Source organism: Silurus meridionalis, chromosome 18 (genome assembly GCF_014805685.1).
Source record: "Silurus meridionalis isolate SWU-2019-XX chromosome 18, ASM1480568v1, whole genome shotgun sequence".
NCBI lineage: Eukaryota > Metazoa > Chordata > Actinopteri > Siluriformes > Siluridae > Silurus > Silurus meridionalis.
This window is the reverse complement of record NC_060901.1, coordinates 21,214,293-21,234,904: the sequence shown is the minus strand read 5'-3', so window position 1 is coordinate 21,234,904 and position 20,612 is coordinate 21,214,293. Positions and strand designations below refer to the sequence as shown.

At 43.0% G+C, this 20,612-nt stretch overlaps 2 protein-coding genes across 4 annotated transcripts in view; one reads left to right on the top strand and one right to left on the bottom strand.

The window, feature by feature from the left end:
* The window catches only part of grm1a (glutamate receptor, metabotropic 1a), a 19,483-nt gene extending 11,033 nt beyond the window's left edge, over positions 1-8,450 (bottom strand). The window contains exons 1-4 of one of the 3 annotated variants that reach the window (XM_046874267.1): positions 8,342-8,450; positions 6,523-7,452; positions 4,910-5,159; positions 244-479 (exon numbers count right to left, since the gene is read on the bottom strand). In XM_046874267.1, the coding sequence (XP_046730223.1) occupies positions 244-479; positions 4,910-5,159; positions 6,523-7,252 (1,216 nt within the window). In that variant the 5' untranslated portion in view covers positions 7,253-7,452; positions 8,342-8,450. Of the gene's footprint in view, positions 1-243; positions 480-4,909; positions 5,160-5,263; positions 5,335-5,563; positions 5,608-6,522; positions 7,809-8,341 lie in introns of those variants that run through there. The other 2 variants (XM_046874268.1, XM_046874270.1) reach the window with 2 other exon arrangements.
* Positions 8,451-11,227: 2,777 nt separating this feature from the next.
* Positions 11,228-20,078, top strand: cd164 (CD164 molecule, sialomucin). The gene is made up of 6 exons (XM_046874285.1): positions 11,228-11,611; positions 13,586-13,666; positions 15,991-16,050; positions 16,132-16,275; positions 17,340-17,378; positions 17,459-20,078. The coding sequence occupies exons 1-6, from the start codon at positions 11,557-11,559 to the stop codon at positions 17,617-17,619; spliced, it is 540 nt and encodes a 179-aa protein (XP_046730241.1). The 5' UTR covers positions 11,228-11,556; the 3' UTR covers positions 17,620-20,078.
* Positions 20,079-20,612: the final 534 nt, after the last annotated feature.

The window sequence follows — 20,612 nt, the reverse complement described above, 5'->3', positions numbered from 1 at the left end:
GTGGTTATTTCATTATAAATGTTATATTTGTCTGACCTACACGTGCCTCTTTGATTTAATTGTAAGCAGGATGACTGAATGATCATAATCAATGTCAAACCGACCAAAACAATCAATTTCAGTGGGGGTTGAATAATTTTGAACACAACTGTATGTATATATATATATATATATATATATATATATATATATATATATATATATATATATATAAATACTGAAAAAAGCCGGTGTGTTTTGTACCTGTACAGATTTTCTGGTAGTTGTGATTCTCCTGAGGGTGACCCGGGATGCGGCACTGGAAGCGGTACTGCCAGAACTCGCCGAACCACGGGTTCCTGGAGTTGGTGTCCAGGCGGAGCTTCAGGAAGTACTCATTGAACGACTTCACTTCCTCCGTCTGCAGTTTCATGGTGATGCCTCCGTCGGCTTCCTGCTCGTATCCTTCCACCACCTCGTCACGATCCGCCCAGCCGTCACTGTCCAATAGATCAAAGACGAGTTCTTATACGCCGAAGTAGCAGTAAAACCAGTCGATTACACGCTTCCCAGAATAAACACTGTGGCATACAGGCAGGGCAACCAGAGAGATCTTCACCTTATTATTATTAATCTCACACACACACACACACACACACACACACACACACACACACACTTGACTATTTATCACACACACCAGATTACTAATCACATCACTCACTCACTCACACACACACACACACACACACACACAAACACACCTGATTACTAATCACACACACACTAATTAAAACACACACACACACACACACACACACACACACCTGACTATTTATCACACACACCAGATTACTAATCACATCACTCACACACACACACACACACACACACACACACACACACACACACACACAGAGTAATCAGTATTTGGGTTGGTGACTGTGAGTGAGCTATAGATGTGGTCTGGTGGTCTCCAGGTTGTATCCCTGCTCTGAACCCACAGCGTTCTCCAGACCTCACACAAAGGAACGAATGATCTGGAGAGAACGTTTCCTCCTGTCCTTCTCTGTCTTTCATTTTCTTCTTCTCATCTCCTGACCACCTTACACTCCATATCACCATGTCTGTGTTGTAAATATGCTCGGGTGAGGAATGTTCTCCTCAGGATCAGCCTGAAGGCCATTACATCTGATCCACAGGCCTTTACTTATTCATGGTGCTCCAGTTCAGAGGAGCCTGGCACTGCTTCTTTCACTCCTTCTCTCTCTCTCTCTCTCTCTCTCTCTCTCTCTCTCTTTTCTCACACCACTTTGACTTTTATCTCTGTATCTCAAAGGCGAGACCTTCCATCACTTGGATATCAGGGCTCATAGAAAACACCTGAACTTCATGTTTTCACTTGACCTTTTAGAGATCTGTCCATAACGCAGGTGTTTATTCCATCCATACACTCATTTACTACATCTATCCATCCATCTGTCCATCTATGCATCCATCCATTTACTCCATCCATTCACGTTCTATCCATCCACCCATGAATTTTCTCCATTCCATTCAAATTTTGCTCCATTCATCCACCTACTTACTCTATCCATCCATTTGTTCCACCATTTTACCCACTTTTTCCATCCATCCATCCATTTATTCTTTCTATCCACCCACTGATTTTATCTGTGTGTGTGTGTGTGTGTGTGTGTGTGTGTGTGTGTGTGTGTGTGTGTGTGTGTGTTGTAGTTAACTAAAACCCTGGGGGAACCTTTTTTTCCAGGCTACTCACTCAGACTGTTAGTGTTCACACCAACAAACTAGCATCTGACAACACACACACACACACACACACACACACACACACACACACACACACACACACACACACACACAAATTCATGTTAAGCTGAAATACATAACTCAGAGTCAGAGAAAGAAAAGACCATTACAGCAAAAAGTTCAAACCTTCTCGCGTCTGGGGCCAGAAACCTTCCGCCCACACATTCACATCATCTTCCCCCTGTTTTCTCTCTCTCTTTATCCCTCTCTCTATTCCTCTCTCTATCCCTCTCTCTTTTCTCCCTCTGCCCTTCGCGAATAACATCTCCAACATATTAAACAATTCAGAGCTACCGAAGGAAAAGAATGTTCAGGAAAGACGTGTCTTCTCAAACTTATCATGAGGGGAAAATGAAAATACCCTAAAGAGGATAAAAGTGACTGAGAGCTCGGAATTCTGCAGAACACAGAGTCTGGGATCATCTCAGAAAAGAGGTGACCTACTTGACCAAAAGTGGCAGTTATCATCAGCGCTGCCAGAAAGTGCCAAAAATATATCAATCTCGACCCAGCTCTGGAGAGCCAATCATCTGTTTAGTGCACAAACATCTACACTGGGGCCAAAAGACCAGGAGAACCAAACCTGTTCCAGCACGACAATATGGACAACATGGACAACATACATGGATGGATGGATGGTTGGACGGACAGACAGACAGACAGACAGACAGACAGACAGACAGACAGACAGACAGATAGTAAATGAATTAATTAATTAAGAGATATTTAGATACGCCCTGCCCCATCCCACACACACACACACACACACACACACACGATTTCTCTGTAAAACGTGATGAAAAATTGCGCTTTGATTATAAATTTCACTCTGATATATAAAAAGTGACCCCGCCGTGTTTCTGAGGAAGAGTCTCTTTCTCACACACACACCCACACACACACACACACACACACACACACACACACACACACACACACACTAATTACAGACACAAGCTCTCGCAGCCATCTTTCATTTTCCCTGCAAGAACTTTTTGTAATAGAAAAGAGATCCGGTGGCCAAGAAGCGCGTGGTGCATTTTTTCATTAGAGAATAATGAGACGAGAAAGACGAGAAGGAAGAAGAGGAGGAGGAAATACTTCCAGCAAAACAAATGCAGGATATTAAATTCAAATTCAGCCATCTTTTTCTTTTTTTTAGCATTTATTTCAGTTAATAATAATTAATTCATAATTGCTTCTACATCAGCTCTCAAATACCTTCCCTCTTCCCCAATAGCTACTGCTGGTAAAGAAGATATAGTTAGCCCCGCCCACCACGAATAAATAAATCCCTCCCATCAAGAGTAAATAAACCCCTCCCAACAAGAAAAAATAACCACCTCCCACCGAGTAAATAAATCCCGCCCACCAAGAGTAAATAAGCCCCTCCCACCAAGAGTAAATAAGCCCCTCCTTTGAGTAAAACCCTCCCACCAAGAGTAAATAAGCCCTCCTAACAAGAGTAAACAGACTCAGAGCACATATAGAAACAGAAAAGAGTCAAAGAAAGAAATAGAGAGGAAACCGAATGATAGAGAAAGAAAGAAAGAAAGAAAGAAAGAAAGAAAGAAAGAAAGAAAGAAAGAAGAGACAAAAGTATAGAGAAAGAAAAAGAGAGAGACTTTTTAAAGAAAAGTTTATAGAGAAAGAAAGAGAGAAAGAATGATAGACGATATATAAAGAGAAAGGGAGAAACAGATAGTAGGCAAGAAAGGAAAAGAGAAACAGAGGCAGTGAAATAGAGAGAAACAGATTGAGAGTACATACAGAGAGATAGATATGCATGAAGAAAAGAGAAACAGAAACAGACTGATAATATATTAACATATAAAAAGAAAGAGAGAGAGAAGCATAAAGAGAGAAAAGCAGATTAAGAGAGAGAAGAGAGAGAGAAAGAGGGAGATAAAGAGAAGAACAAAGGAATAATTTATGTCTTAACTTATTTATTAGTAGTGAGACTGCTGGCACTCGAAATGTTTAATCTTAACCGGTTTCCCTGGCAACTTGTGTGTGAAAGTGTGTGTGTGTGTGTGTGTGTGTGTGTGTGTCCTTGGTGCCAATATTTGTCTTAAAAATATGAATCTACGCTTTCCTTTCGCCTCCTAAGCTCGATATGAAACGAGAGAAACGTCTACATCATCGGCTCTTCATTACAGACACACACACACACACACACACACACACACACACACACACACACACACAACAAACAAGGGTCTGATTGGCATCTCGTGCGTCATCAGATGAAGTAACGTGATGTTTAATATCATATATACGCACACTGCATTCCCAAAAGTATACGGACGCCTGTATATAACCGTACTAGCTGCTTCTTTTCCACATTTAGTCCTCATTCGCTCTTATAATAAGCTCCAATCTTCTGCGGAGATGTTCTACTGGATTTTCTGGAGATTCAGCCAAAAGGGAATTAAAAAGTCCGGAGGAAGTGAGGAGGCCTGGGGTGGTTTTATAATTCATTCCAAAAAGGGTTTGGAGTTCTATAGCAGATGCACCACTTGAGATCTTCCACAAAGGTGCTTTTTCAGCCTTGACACAGTGCCCCTTGGAGGACAGAAGGTTACGGTCTGAGGCTTAACCACACTTCTACCACTAGGAAAAGTCCGGTGTCACAATAATTTTGGCCTTCTTTTTCTTCTTCTTCTTCTTCTTTTGGCTTCTCCCATTAGGGGGCACCACAGCAGATTATCCGGCTCCATACCCCCCTGTCCTCTACATCTGCCTTTTTCAACCCAGCTACCTGCATGTCTTCCCTCACCACATCCATGAACCTTCTCCTTGGTCTTCCTCTTTTCCTCCTTCCTGGTGTCTCCATCCTCAGCATTCTCCTACTGATATACCTCATGTCCCTCCTCTGCACATGTCCAAACCATCTCAATCACACCTCCTTCACCGTGTCTCCAAAACGTCCTACATGTGCTGTCCCTCTAATAAACTCATTTCTAATCCTGTCCATCGTCGTCACTCCCAACGAACATCTCAACATCTTCAGCTTTGCTCCCTCCAGCTCCACCTCCTGTCTTGTACTCGAAGCCACTGAAAAAAGAACGAATATCTCATTGTGAGAGATGTTGCTCACCTCCCGATGAGGAGAAATTCACCGGAAACGCCTCGCCTCCTCATGGCCATCAGAAGACCTCGCACCGTCATGCCTTCGCAGAAACAGACGACCACGCGGGCTTTGGGCAGACGCTCGCGCAGCTTCCGGAGAAGGCGATCGAAGTGCTTCTCCCCTGCGTTGCTGTAGATCTTATCGGAGTGCGCGATGCACAGACCTTCTTCAGCTGCCAGCTCCTTAAACGCCTCCATACCACTTTCACCGTAGTTACCTGAGACCGGAAAAACAATACATCAGGGCTCATTAACGGAAACATCGAGACGCTTTGTTTTCTTTCTTTTTTTCTCCTTTTTTTTATGACGCTGATGTTTTTACCTCTGTCCCACTCGCAGCATCCGGGAGCAGGAGGATTAGAAATGGTCACAATGGAAGACACATAATGGCAACTGAAAGAGACACATGAAATGGAGAGACAATGAAAACAGTCCCTTTCAACAAGTGAAATGGTCCAAAAAATAAACACACAAACAAATAAAGAAATAAACGAGTGTGATGTAATAATGACTGATATTCTGGAGTCCTTTTGTAATTAAATCTAGTATCCGAGAACGGATTTTAGATTTCCAATGACCTTTTTCTTTTTTTTTTTTATCCATAATTCAGTGCAACACACACCTGGTGTTCTGATAAGACAAGCAGGTCATCGCTGTTGCCCTCTGGACAACTGTGTTAATCATGGAGAGCTGGAACAGGGACCAGGAGACAGACAGAGATGATGATGATGATGATGATGATGATGATGATGATAATTGGGGTTCTTAGTACAGGTTCTGAGCTAACACTCCTGTCTCGGGTAGATACACCCCCAAAACGTTCACCAAGGGTTATTATTATTATTATTATTATTATTATTATTATTATTATTGATGATTGATTATTGATTATCTTTCTGTCCTGGTTGCACCAGATCTATGATGTGACCTGGCAGGGAGGAAGACTCTCCCCAATCCCCACGTTCCAGTTACTTCTCACATTTCTCCAAAATAAATTTGCCCCAATATGATATTAAGACAATTGACGTTTCTGCGATGAAGGTTTTGGCGAACCGGCGCGCGGTTAATTGGGGAGACGCGGCAGACAGATCTGAAGCTGACCGGGTAATTAATGCAATCAGGAACATCCGCTGTTGCCAGGGGTAACAGGAACAGGCAGCAGTGAAGTGTCCTAGAAGAGTATTAGCCTGGAGTAAGAACGGTGTAATGCAGAGTAACGCATACACCCGGTGTGCATGCTGGAACATCTTACTAAGTGTTTTCTTTCGTGTGTGTGTGTGTGTGCGCGCGCGCCTACACCCCCCCTCATTAAACACGATGAAGCTGATTGATTAATTAAGTCGCGCTTGGAAATGCAAATAATTCAATACAGAGAGTTCAGTTGCAGGCATGTAATGGAGCAGGATTAGCATTTCATTATACAGCAGGATGGTAATTATTGGGGCATTTTGCATTACAGACAGACAGACAGACAGACAGACAGATAGATAGATAGATAGATAGATAGATAGATAGATAGATAGATAGATAGATAGATAGATAGACAGACAGACAGACAGACAGACAGACAGACAGACTTGCCTTCCGTGTGCACAGCAGAAACGTAAGTCCAGTTGTAGTGCTTCACGATATCGAGCATGGCGCGCGCTTGGAGCGTGTCCGACGGCACCACCCGCAGGAAGTACTTGAAAAGCGTCTTGTCGCTCAGGTCAATGCTCGTGGCCGAGTAGGCGATCTGCGGGATGTTGAAGAGCTGCAGTAGGTTCTGCACCTGGATGGCCACGGAGCTGGAGCCGGGCCCGATCACGCCCGCGATGGGCTTCTTGGTGGGCGGCGGGTGGTTCGAAGGCGCGCCGTCGACGCACCACTTGGAGCCGTCCTTGGAGTCGTCGCGGATCGAGATCAAGGAGTCGCGGATGAACTCGATGCTCTGCTCGAGCGCCACGGACGAGTGCCAACACGAGTCGCGGATCTCGCAGCCGAGGCTGACGTTGGGCAGCAGGTGCGGGTCGGAGTTGATGCGGTCGAGCGTGTGGAACGTGGCCTCCACGCGCTGGATGCCGTACTGCTCGCGCACTTCGCCGCACTTGCGATCGGCCACGCGGTCCGCCGACGGCTGGTGGTGCACGGAGAAGAGGGCGCCGAGGATCACGTCGCCGTCCATGCGCGCCACGGAGCGCGCCGCGGCTCGGGATGCCGAGAGGCGCTCGCGGCCGCCTCCTAGCGCTCGAGTCCCCGGGTGGAGAAGGAGCAGCAGGAGCAGCAGGAGCAGTAGGACCGGGGTGACCAGGAGCGCAGGGGTTCCGCGCATCTTTAAGCCTGCTGCGTGACTAAGGCCAGGTGGTGATGAAGATGGTGGTGGTGGTGATGATGGTGTCGCACTGGATGAAGCTTTAACCAAGAGGGCATGACGCTGCTGCTGCTGCTGCTGCTGTTGATGTTGATGTTGATGATGAGGCGCAAAGTGCAAAATACTTGTGCATCCAATAAAACCTGGAACGCCTGAAACACCTGTCGAAAGAGCACCGGAAGTGATCAGATTTTAAAAAATACAATGAAAAAAAATAATTTTTGTTTTGTTTTAATGCACCAGCCTGGATTGGTGTCGTCCACGAATCATCCTCATGTCCTCATCTGAGGAAATCAGATGAAGGTGAAAGCTTAACTACTGCGCACCACACACACACACACACACACACACACACACACACACACACAGGCCGGTATAGTTCCATATTGCATCGGGATGCAAGCCTGGTTGCAACCCTGTGCAAGTGTTCATCACGAGCGCGCGCTTTCTCATCTCGCTTTTGCACAAGCAAACACATGCATACGCGCGCACACGCGCGCACACACACACACACACACACACACACACACACACACACACACACACCAGCATGTCACCGAAGCATCTCGAGTCTCCACAGCAGTAACAATGAGCCATATTACAGACAAAGGCGGCTTGAGGGTGAAGCACGGCTGCAGAGAACCGACTCATTCTGTATGATAATGTTTACATTTATATACACCTATAATAATAATCATCACAATCATAATAATAATAATAAAAACAAGAAGAATATGCATAAGGATAATAAATACATTGCCTTTTTTTCTGCGTCTGCTTCACATCTGTCCAGGCAGAGAATGAAGCGCCGAGGACCTGTCTTCTCTCTCTCTCTCTCTCTCTCTCTCTCTCTCTCTCTCACTCTGTCTCTCTCTGTCTTCCCTCTCTCTTTTGTGTATATGTGTGTTTATTTCTATATTTATGTATATATATATATATATATATATATATATATATATATATATATATATATATATATATATATATGTGTGTGTGTGTGTGTGTGTGTGTGTGTGTGTGTGTGTGCAGGAATTCGCCAGTCATACGCACCTAAGCATCTGATGCATCGGGTTGCTGTCTTCTGAAGCAGTCGAGATGTGATGCTTGAGTTTGCACTACTTAACCAACGTGTGAGTCTCCCTTCTCTTCCACCCCCTTCTCTCTCTCTGTCTCTGTCTCTCTCTCTCTCTCTGCCTCTCCCTCCCATCCCTTACTTGTTCTCTGGCTTGACTGTCAGTTCTACCCATTTTGGCAGAAAGAAAGAAGGAAAGGATGTATATTATATATAAACATACAGTAAACATAGATATGAAGCAGCTACCAATGCGAGACGATCCGATTCACCTTTATTACGAGTCGATTCACCCCTATTAAGAGTCGATTCAACACGAAACGAAAATTATGATGCTCTCCGATTCGATGTGGTTCAGATAGTTCACTTCTACTTCTTTGCTCCAGAAAGACATCAAATCAATGTACTTGAGTGTCTTCTGTACAAACGACCCTTTTCACACACAGGGTTTTTTTTGTGCAAAAAAAAAAGGTAAAAAATAAAACCAGATGTTAATTTCCTGTCCTGGCTGTGAAGACGCAGCTCTACCTCTGCCATGTCAATCTCTATTCTATGTGACTCTCAGGACATGCTCGAGAAACGAGGAGAAATCCATCCACATAAAAAATATTGCTCATGTACGAAGTGTCCATCAGGAGTTCCTTCATTACAGTGTGGATGACAGACAATATAGCTCGATCTCCTGTACTCTAGAAGATCTTCTACTATTCTTTATTATTAAGACTAATGATGATTAATTAGATCCACATTTCACAACCTGGACACCTCCTCATTCTAGATTCAATCCTTCATTACTGCTATAATAAGCTCCTCCAGATCTCTAGATTTTGGCTGTGAAGACCCGTGCTCATTAGTGAACAACATGAAGATCGGGTTGCTGATGTCAAAGTAGGTGATGAGGCTCCCAAAGTTCATCAGAAGGGTTGAGGAGGACAGGGCTTCGATTTCGCTCGAGTTTCAAACCTAGGACCAACACATTATGACTTCATGGAGCTTGCTTGTGTGGAAGAGCATCATAGTGTATGATACATGTTGTAGTTCCTCAAGATGTTGGAGGCTCTAGGATGAAATCTTCCCTTCGCATGAACGACAAGACCCAAACCTGTTCCAGCATGACACAAATTGCACAAAGCCAGCTCCATGAAGATCTGCTTTCCATGGGATGGATTTGCATGGAATATCATGAGTGGCCTCAACATCCGGAATTAGAAAACCACCCCAGGCCCCCAGATGTTGTCAACCTCCTCCTCACCTCTATCAGTACCTGACTTTACTGAATGTCTGAACGGAATTGCACAATCTCCACTAAATCTAGTGAAACATCTTCCTAGAAGACTGGAGCTTCATATAAGAGGGAATGAAGACTAAATGCTCACTGCTACGAAATCTAATCCACATGACTTTTTAAACACTAAAAAGTCTGTTTTTTTTTTTCCTTCCAAAACCAACCCCACACCATCTGCTGAAGCTGATTATGCACTCGTCTTTTGGGAGGAAGGAGCACAAGCTGAACATCTCAGCTTCTTCTACAGTTTCTTCGTAGGCTGGGTTTCGTATGTGAAAAATATTCATGGGATGAATTGTAGAAATTCAATGGTGAAAATTAAAAATTGATCATGTGAGGGAAAAAAATCATCTGACATCCAACGTTCTTATTGGATATTCTCAAATTCCTCTGGAAGATCATGTCATGTGATAACAAGGTTCATTTCAGGGCCACTGAGGACCGTTGTCCTGAAGCCACTCCAGCGTTACCCTGAAAGTGTGTTTTTCTGACCTTTCTTCACTTCACTTCCTTCCACAATCTTCTGTGGACACCCGACCATACCATAGCTACATGCTTCTTCTTGAACAGTGCATTCCTCTGCGTTCTTCTGGGAAGATGTTTCACTAGATTTTGTGGAGATGTGTGAGATTTCATTTAAACACAAGAGAAGTCAGGTTCTGATGAAGGTGAGGAGGTTGTTGAGGAGGCATGCGGTGGTGTTCACATTTGGTTTTGGATTTGGGTCTCCTAGATCAAGGAAGAGGGATAAATGTCATGCTACCGCATCCAAAGGAGAACATCTGGTGTCCTAATACTTATATCCAGATCATCTATCCTTCACAAAAGCTTGGAATAAATTCATTTCCTGGATACAATGCGTTCATTTTCTCTAACAGAGCGCCATCTGGTGGACGTACAGTTTTGCATACTCGTGGTTCATCAAAAGTCACAAACTCTTTTAAACATCTGGGGATGTTCTGGTGAAACCTCGTTTTCAACATCACTACCTGATTTCTCCAAAGCTCTAGTAGATCATGAATGAACATTGGGAATTTGTTATGGGTTGTGACCATCTGGTGTATAAAAAATAGGGAAGATGTTTTACACTGATGGTGGAGGGGCCCCAGTTCCATTTTATCCCAAAGGTGGTAAAAAATGTTCAGGAGGTTGAGAAGGTCAGGGCAGTCAGGTTGTTCTCCTCCAGCTTTAACCCCAACACACAATGTCTTCATGAAGCTCCCATGATGTTTATAATCCCATTATTGTGAATTTTTTAATGCTTTAACATACAAAAAGCCATTTGTGTTTTTCCAACTTTGTTGAAGAACCTCATCCAGGTGTGAAGTTCATGTATCCACCATGCTTTCGTGCACACGTCTCAATGAGGATCATCAGGAACCTGATGTTTCTCCCAGGGCCATTGCGGTGCAGGAACGGTGTCTCGGCTCCAGCAGAATTTCAGGTGGACACACAATCTTTTTGGTCATCAAGTGAAGGTCAGATGTTATATAGATAACATTTAGGAGATCCCCCAGAAGGCTGAGCATGCCTCAGGACGTTCTCCACCAGATGGTGATATAGTATAAAGCGTTGCCATGAGCTGGACGCATGTTTAGATGTTTTCTAGATGTTTTCTGTTTCTCCTCCACTTAAGTTCCTGGAATCCGTTGTGAACCTGACACCTTTCTTTCCTCTGCACCTCACAACCGTGCTGGTGATGTTTATGCACATTTCATGTCCTAAATCCTCACCAGATGAAGCTCAGATGAAGGGGGAGGGAACACGTGGCATTCACGAAAACCCCGCCACGTGACTTTGGTCAAGCAGGAAGTGCATTGCTTTATAGAACTGTACTGTAGATCCTCCAGCCAACCTCTGATTCTGATCTTCTCACTCGACTAAAAAGGAAAAAAAACCGCCTTCAAGATGTTCTGGAGGATTTGTTTTATCACCCTAGTGTGTGTTTTGTTTTCTTCTACCGGTGAGTACAACAAAAACAACCCATGATGAGCTTTGAATCATAAATATAATCATAATCATTGGGCCGTATCCCGAATGCACTCGTGCTCTCTCGACAGGCGCACTCGTTCGGGTTCGTTCTGCATCCTACGTAGGGCTTTAGACATCTAAAATGGCGCTATTTGGGATCGAGCCTAGTGTTAGCGTTAGATTTTGGTGACTTTTTTTGCTTTTTTTGACGCTTGAACGCACTAGTAGGACACTTTTAGATGGAAATGTTGTTGAAAATCTATTATTATTTGTTTATCTAACAATCCTAGGTTCAATATTTCGCTAGTTAGAGAACTTTCGGCCCGCTCTTGGAGTATTAGCCGGATTTGGTGTTTTGCTAGCGGCTAGCAAGTTAGCGACGTGAAAAATGGAAGTGACAGCAAATATTTGGGTTATTAACAGCGTTATAACAGTTTTTAGGAAATATTAATAACATTTTAAACTTGTTTTGATGTGTTTTTGTGCGGTATTGAGTGAAATGGGGTATTTGTTTTTGTAAAGGGGGGAGGGGGGGGGGGTAAAATGTGCTGCGTTGTATCTGAATGTAACTCATGCTGCCATAAATGCAACTTTAAAAGAAAAAAAAAACAAAACATACAGGAGAATCCATAACCCTGGATGCACTCCATGGCGTGTTAATAAGTTATAGACGTTAAAGGTGGACATCTTGAACCTGTCACTAGTTCCAGAGATCATTTCCAAGATGTCTCCTGGGCTGTGGATCAGCTCCAATTCGAGCTGGAGGGCATGAAACTAAAACCAGATGCCACCAGAAAGGTTAATGATTAATATAAAAACTCCTTCTCGATCCATGAGCTGGATAAGATGGCCTACGGTGATGCTTTAGAGCCCAAAAACAAGTGGCGTGTAATTGGATGGTCACTTTCACACATACGGTTCCTCTAAAAAGTGTGGCAACACCTAATGTTGGACGGACAAGATGTTACCATATGTTCCCTCACCAATCAAACATGGCGGTGGACGCATAATAATTTGGGGTTGTTTTGGAAGCAGGGAAGGTTGAAGGAAGGAATCCTGAATCGATGTGGCTGCCGCTATTTATTCCAACAAATATGAGACAATTTCGTGTGGACACGCTCCGTGTTATTTAGCGAGCAAACTCATTAACTGCTCATTAAAATATAACTGGTGGTGTTTTCATCCAAAAAGCGATAGTTTTTCCGGGTTGCGTTATACAGCACGAAAGCGGCCTCTAGAGGCGAATCACTGGCGGTACACGCTGTTTGCACAGAGAGCGCTATATCGTACGTGTAATGTTTATATAATTATATTTATAAGTATAATTATTTTATGTAGCACATTTTCAAGATTCAGTACTGTTCTAGTATTTTTAAATTTTTATGATAATTTTGACATTCGAGCCTTTTCACACGAAATTAAACAAGATTCTTGCGAAAAAAATATTAGGAACATTATAGTTATAATAAATAATACATAAATAAATCGTAATACTTTGACACTTGAGAAAATTTACAAAATTAAGTGAACGTTCAAAGAGGAGTTTTACTGGAGTAATATTTTACCAAGTGTAAAAATCCCTACGTTTTAACTACATGGTTTGTGTACTTCGTCCACCACTGCATGTAGGGATGGTTCGGGTGTGACGTGACATCGGGTGAAGGTCATTTGAAAGTCTTTCGCACCCTGGCGTGAAAGCTTTTCCTACATCCTTCCTCAGAAACTGCATGGATATTTAAAATGCCAACATTTTGCAGCTCAGACATATGGATTCAGGGTTAAACCAGTTTCAGACCGGTTGTTTTGGTCCACGCCCATAGCCTGACGTCTGCGTCCTCGCAACTCCCGTTAAACCGAAATGAAAACACACCCGGATCGGATTCAAAGCTGTGAAATGCTGTGACGTGTTTAAACCGGTGATCGTTGCTCTGTAATAACGCTTCATTTATTATTTTTCTTCCCGTAGCTGCAGAAACCAACTGTACAGTTCTAAAATCCTGTACTAAATGCTCAAACACATCTGGTTGTGCATGGATGACATGCTCAGGTCAGTGTCTTCATCTTCTGGTTTTCTTTATGCAAATTGTTTTTCAAAAATTCTGTTTCCTGCAGCGTTCCCTGAAGACCACAGTGCAAATACGTTACGTGTATAAATACAACGAAGACGCCAATGATAATTCGTCCTGGAGAAAATCCTGCTTTAGGTAATATCAACTGTAGACTCAGCAAATAGGAAATCGAGAACAGGGACTATATTATTCTGGAGAAAGGACGGTGGACACTTGACCATAAGATGGCTGAACATCTCATTCCATGCCGAGTTGTGTTCAAGAGGGTTTGAGCGTTAGCATACCATTTGAGATCTTCCATATCTTCATGGAGCTGTCTTTGTGCACTTTGTGTTGTAAGATCAAGTCAAAATGAGAATTTCAGTCATATAAAAGTTTTATCACAGCACCTGGATCCAAAGGTGTCGGTTTTATAGCTAAAGGTTTTCCGACCTTAGTGTCCTTAGTGTCCTCCATCTTCTTCCACACCCCCAGTTATTATTTAACGAAAAACCAAAAAATTATAATTTGTGTTTCCATCCTATTGCAATTTTTTTTCTAAAATATTAAATTAAGAATTTGTAAAAAATATTATTTATAAAAAAATGTCTAATCCGGATAAAAAAAAAAAAAAGAATGGCAAGTCTGCACTTTCGCAGTTGCAGTGACAGTACAGCGCCCCCTACCTTGTGGCTAAACGTGGAAAACCAGGAAGTTTTCTAATTTAATCTCTGACAGGCATCAGTGATTGTAATGTGACTCATGTCATAGTTGGAATATAAAATCAGATGGTCTTAAAAAAATATAAGTGTAGGAACCCTGGCTGTGTTACCGATTAGAAGGTCAGAGGTTCCACAGTCGGGCCCTTAAACAAGGCCCTGACCCCAGCTTCATAATAAACCAGGTTTTATGAAGAATGGTATACGTTCTGTAACGCTAAAAAGACGAAGAAGAAAAAATCAGTTTTGTCAGAAATAGAAATAAGCGTAGGACCTCAGGTGAGATGTTCTTCAGTAGGAGCTTCACCTTTCACTTTTAAACATCTCTATCCGACTCCACAATACAAAGCAGCGCAAACAGACTTTGTCCTCTGAGTCAGAACAGCGGGAAGCAATTTGCACACCCACGGCGTGTTTTATTGTGTTCGGAAGAGGCTTTTAGAAGCTCTGTGGGGTGGAGTGAAAGTGGTCTGACAGGACTGGGTAGGGTAGGTCAGGGTAGGGTAGGTCAGGGTAGGGTAGGTCTGCAGGTGAGTCCTGACAAAATACAGGGCATTTCTGAATAATGAAAAGGAAAAAAAAAAGCCACGTAGTGTGACGTGCTATCATTTCCCAGACTACGTGGCTGCAGACTATATAAAGCGTAGCGCTCCGAAGAAGCACTCGTGGTCACGATGGTAAAAAAAGATGAGTCACTTTGGAGGGAAAAAAATTCCACTGAAAGCCCTGAGATTCTCGCTGACCCATTTAGTTTCAAACGGAGCCTGAGAAAGCGGTAGAAAAAGCCTTTGAGAGCTTCTGAAACCCAATGCCGTCTCTAGAGGATTGAAATCTTCTCGTCAATGGTACAGAGCACGCAGGTGCCTGAGGAAACGCTTGAATAGGTGTGGACGGAGAAAAGAAAAAAAAGGAATTTCACTGTTATGTGTAACAGGAGAAACTTGTTTGGTTCCTCATGGACATGTTGGTGAAGTTCCAGCTGTAGGTCATTAAGGGTACATCCCAGTATTGGGGTTCTATTAGATGTAGTGCATTCCTCCAAGGTTCTTCCTTCAGAGATAACCAATTGGTTGGTTCTCATACAAATCTCTACTCTTGAGCCAGTTGCTGATTTTTCACTAGACGCCTTGATATCTAAATAAACAGCACCATGAGCCTTTGTTCTACCTTGCCTTCAAGGAGGGCGTTTGTTTTATACCAAGAATTAAAGCACCTCGGGATGTGTTGATATAAGCGTACGTGGATCAGAGGTCGACCGATTCATTTATTTATTTATTTTGCTGATTGATTGATCAGATTGCTGGAGATTTTTGGCAAGCATTCATACCGATAGTTTTTCCGGGTTGCGGCTGAGAATCTTCCGCTTTGATTACGAGAGCACCCTATAGAGGCGAATCGCTGACGAATACAATTTGATTAGATTTTCATGATTCGGTTTTGTTATCCATTTAAAAAAACTATTGATCGATTCATCGGTTATTGATAAATACGATCCAACCTAGCTATCTGGATCAGTCGACCTCTAATGTAGATCGAGATTCTAAACCTCAGTAATCTGTCTAAATGAGAAGCACGTCTCGAACTCTTTCGTTTTCTTTCTTTAGATGCTGTGTTGTCTTGCTACATCAACACTACAGCTAACTGCAACACCACCGCCTGCTCATGTAAGTCCTTTTTTTCTGTAGAACCATGAAAGTCCCTGAGGAAGCATGAACGTACTCTTTTAACCACTCTTTCCTTTACAGCTGTGACATCTACGACTCCTGCCGCCACGACGACCGCCAACGCTACTACAGCGGCCTCCAACACCAGCACAACCACCACCGCCTCGACCCCCGGCAACACCACTGCCTCGACCCCCGGCAACACCACTGCCTCTAATACAACATGTAATACACCAGTCATACGTTTAAACACAAACACTGGAGTTCAGGTCAAAGCTCATACACACACTCGCACACACTCCTTAAAGTTTCCAGGACTGGGTTTCCAGAAAAGCGTTTTCTTATTGTAGTCGAAAAAAATTGTGGGTCAGAAGTCTGATGATCGCTTCCTGAAGCTTGTCATGATGCTTGCTGAGAATTCTGACAGAACTGGTATTTCTGGTGTGAGGTTTAAAGGCCTCCTCGAACACCTCTCATGGGTTCCAGTAAGGCTTTGTATAAAGTAGATATCATTCTCATGCTAGAGCCACCTTTGACCAAAGTTACAGATAACGCCTTAAGATCTTCAGTTCTAGATGACCCTCCTCCTTTTCTGATGTCCATCACGTCTTTATTTAACCTGGTGCTCCCACCACCATGCTTCAGTTTTCTTCATTTTTCATTTCTTAATCCTCCATGCAAAACACGTTTCGTCTGACCGAAGAACGTGCATCCAGAAGGCTGATGATTATTAGTTTAGGTCTTCTTGTAATTCCAGTCTGTGGAAGGTGGTGAACTTTTGACCCCTGGGAGATCATTCAAGCTCCGTTCCTGAAGGATACGGTGTCTGTATGGTACCCTTGGTAGCAATTAGGAACCGGACTTGTGGTGGACAAATTAACCAAGACCTTAGGATCTCCACATGACCATTATTTTTGATAAATAGCCGATCAATTTTTAGGAATCTAAAAGGAGCTCATGAACGTTTCTGACACATTCGGAATTCCAAGTCCGAGGCAGTAACAAAAAGTTTTCTAACACACCAACAGGTGGCAGCACTAGGCGGCACGCAAAGACACAGGGAGCACCGACCTTCAAATGTCAGTGTGACAAAAGACATTGTTATCCATATCCATTGTTATGCATGTTTTAAGACGTCTTTTGCGGCAGGACATTCTTGCTAGTCTCGAAACATTTCGATACCACCTCATACATTTCTAATCAATGACCGACCTCCTGAAAGAAAATGTACGTTCTCCTGTAACGCACCAACAATCGTGAAACCTGACGTTGATATGTTTGTGTTTTAGCTACAGTATCCCAGCCCACTTCCAGCACCACCCCGTCAAGTAAGTCCAAATTCCTGGCTTGGAAATTTCTTTTTTTTTCCTCCTCAATTTCCTCTCTAATAAATCATCCCTCCCTGCAGATGGTACGTCCCCGACGGTGGTGCCGCCTCCAAAGAAAAATTCGACGTTCGACGCCGCCAGTTTCATCGGCGGGATCGTCCTCGTGCTCGGCCTCCAAGCCGTCATCTTTTTCCTCTACAAGTTTTGCAAGTCCAAGGATCGCAACTACCACACTCTGTAAACAAAAAAAAAAAAACGACACCGAGGCGTTTCGCGGTGTCGCGATGCACGTCAACTATACACACACACACACACACACACACACACACACACACTTCGATTTCCCTCTGTCCTCTTGCGCCACATCACGTGATTATTTGATGCCTGTGGTTTGAGCTTTGCGTTTACAAGAAAATGAGGATGTGATCACACACACACACACACACACACACACACACACACCTTAAAGCAGTGGCTTTGTTACAACCAACCACTTCTTCATTACGATGAGATCTTTGATCTCACCAAAATAAATAAATAAATAAATGGCCACTGGTTTGTTCCTCGTCTAGACGAAGCAGGTTTTTCAGTGCCGCTGCTTTACAGGGTGGAGGTTAAAACATCACGATCACCACCTCCATGTTCCTTCACACTTTGAGTTTGAGTGAAGTCGCACCGTACGATTGTGTTTTCTGTTTGTTCGTGTTTTTTTTCTTCTTGCAAATAGGGGGGCGGGGCAAATCAAAGCCCCTCCCCCCAACCCTGCAATTCCGGTCTCCTTCGAAGCCATAGCTTGTAATTCATTTTGTTGTTGTTTCAAATCGTGTGAACGTTTTTTTCCCTCTTTTTTTATGCTTATGTTCTTTTTTTTTTTTTTACACAGAGCATGATTTATCCGCAATAAATTCTAGAATATCTAGCTCCTTACCGAAAAATTGTGCTGCATAGATCGTTAAATAGAACCGATAATGTTGAGGGTAACGGCGTATCGCAACCCCGAAAAAAGTCCTGTTTTTGATTAGTTTTTGTCCCCTGACAACTTTTAAATCCCCAAATCCTTGGGTTTGGAGACAGTAGTGAATTTGTGTTTCTTAAGCCTTAAACGTATGAATGCATGAGTATAGACTTTGCCACTTCCTGCTGGAGCAGGCTGTGTGTGTGTGTGTGTGTGTGTGTGTGTGCGCTATATTATCAGTGAGGGTGATAGAGGCTGCCAGCTGGACTGTTTGTTATAATTATAAAGAGAATATTAATTCATTAGGTAACAGTAGTTTGAGGTTGAAAGGTCAGCAGAGCGTTCCCAACCCCCCCTCCCCCTCGGCCCCGCCCTCCCGAGCCTGCCTTAGTTTTGTTTGTTTTTCTCTGCTATGAGTCGTGTCTTGGACTCGTTCTTTGAGTTGTCTGGAATAATCAGGGCGTTTAACAACTGGTGTGAAGGTACTAGAAAATAAATAAATATATATATCGAATTACAAGAAAAAACAGATTTTTTTATTATTATTATTATTAAAAGACCTTCAGGCCACTGGTGCGATGTCTCTCACGTCCTGTTTCCATTTTCTGTTCGGTGGATTTCCCCTTTTTAAGAGCAGGAAAAGTGAAGAAAAAAAAAAAACCAGCTGCTTCGGTTCTCAGAATTTTTCCATTTCTAGCAAAATCCGGATGCCGTTTTATATATATATATATATATGATTATAGTATTTTATTTTCTTGACCTGCCAAAATCCACTCTGCATGTTTTCAGCACTTCGCACCGCTGTTTAACTTCCTGCAGACGAACAGTGCTTGAATACGAATGAAGGGTAACTTTAGGGTTTGATTGGAGCTCGCTGCTAAATAAAACGCCCACGTCGCCGGAGCTGTTTGTTGTGTGCCATTATTTGATTTTAGATATATATTATTAATAGCCGTCTGTTTTTTTTTTCTTCGCGTTACCTTTTTAGTTTCGACCCGTTACAAAACGGTCGCTTTCTGAGCCGAGCAGGTTGCACCATACACCAGTCACCACAGTGTTGCGCTATTCGAAGCGCTTGAGAGTTTGCATTAATCTCCGGATGTTGGATCCGTTCTTCAGTAGCGAAATGAAATTTGCGTCGTGGTTTTTGAACTTCCTGCTCTGACCTGATGATGATGTCGGATACGACACGGTGTCCGTTTCTTCATCAAGTCGGATCTGGATGTCGTTGAAGATAAAGATGACGATGTTGGATAGTGTTGGATGTTGAACATCCAGGCCTGACTTGTTTGATACATCATGGTATCAGTTATTAAACATCCACATGTCCCACAAACGTCATCCCGATTTCCATAGAAACCCCCAGTCGTTTTTTTCACCCCCGTAATCACTTGTTTCTTGTCGCACCTCTTGAAAACAAAGTGCCTTACCGATGTAGAAGTTCGTTCGGGGAAAAGAAGAAACTCTTAACGAGGACATGATGAAGAGAGTCGAGTGGAACGCTTGCTCCGTCCCGTTCGTCCTCGTTGCGAGTGTGTATCCGAACGTGCCTAGTTTTTGTTTGTTTGTTTGTTTTGGCGTATGCGTTTCCTGCACCTACACTTGCTATTGCTTTTGTTTGCCTTAAAAATGTCTTTCGCCTCAAATTGTTTTTTTTTTTCGTGCAACTTTTTCTTTTTTTTTGCTGATTTTGGTTTGATGTTCAGAAAATCAATAATTAATTAAAAACGACATGGAAAACCAGATCCAAGCTTTCTGTGTTTCTATTTTTCATTTTTTTATGTGGTATTGCCAAAAGTATTGGGACACCTGACTTTTCCCACCCATATGTGCTTCTTTTCCAAACCATTTTTGTATCTGATGTCCTTGGATGCTGTGGCATGAAATGTAGAAAGCTCTATGAAGATCTGGTTTGCACTAGAAGAACTCGAATGTCCTACACAGAACTCCTCGACCCCCTGGAACACCTTTTGGGATGAACTCAAAGCAACCTTTTATTTCATTTTAGAAACGTCCCTGTAGATCATAAAGGGACTGACCACCATAGCCATGTATCAAGTGGAAGGCCTTCCCAGAAGATTGGAGGCTGTTCAAGAAACTCAACTCTATAAAACTCCAATTGTCTTCAGGGTCAGGTGTCCTCCATCCATGACAAGTTATTCTACTTCCTTGGATTCTCAAAAACCTCCAGAGTGCTTGTCTTAGTCTTCACAAGTGTTACTTGTAAGCGGTACTCTCTGAGATGATAGTAGGAAGAACCCTGGGAGGAACCAAACTCG

Bases quoted from the DNA above. Each gene is read 5' to 3' on its own strand.
- cd164 (XM_046874285.1), top strand. From the start codon at position 11,557: ATGTTCTGGAGGATTTGTTTTATCACCCTAGTGTGTGTTTTGTTTTCT. The intron at 16,051-16,131 runs GTAAGTCCTTTT...TTTCCTTTACAG, and splicing joins CAACACCACCGCCTGCTCAT to CTGTGACATCTACGACTCCT. The intron at 16,276-17,339 runs GTAATACACCAG...TTTGTGTTTTAG, and splicing joins CACTGCCTCTAATACAACAT to CTACAGTATCCCAGCCCACT.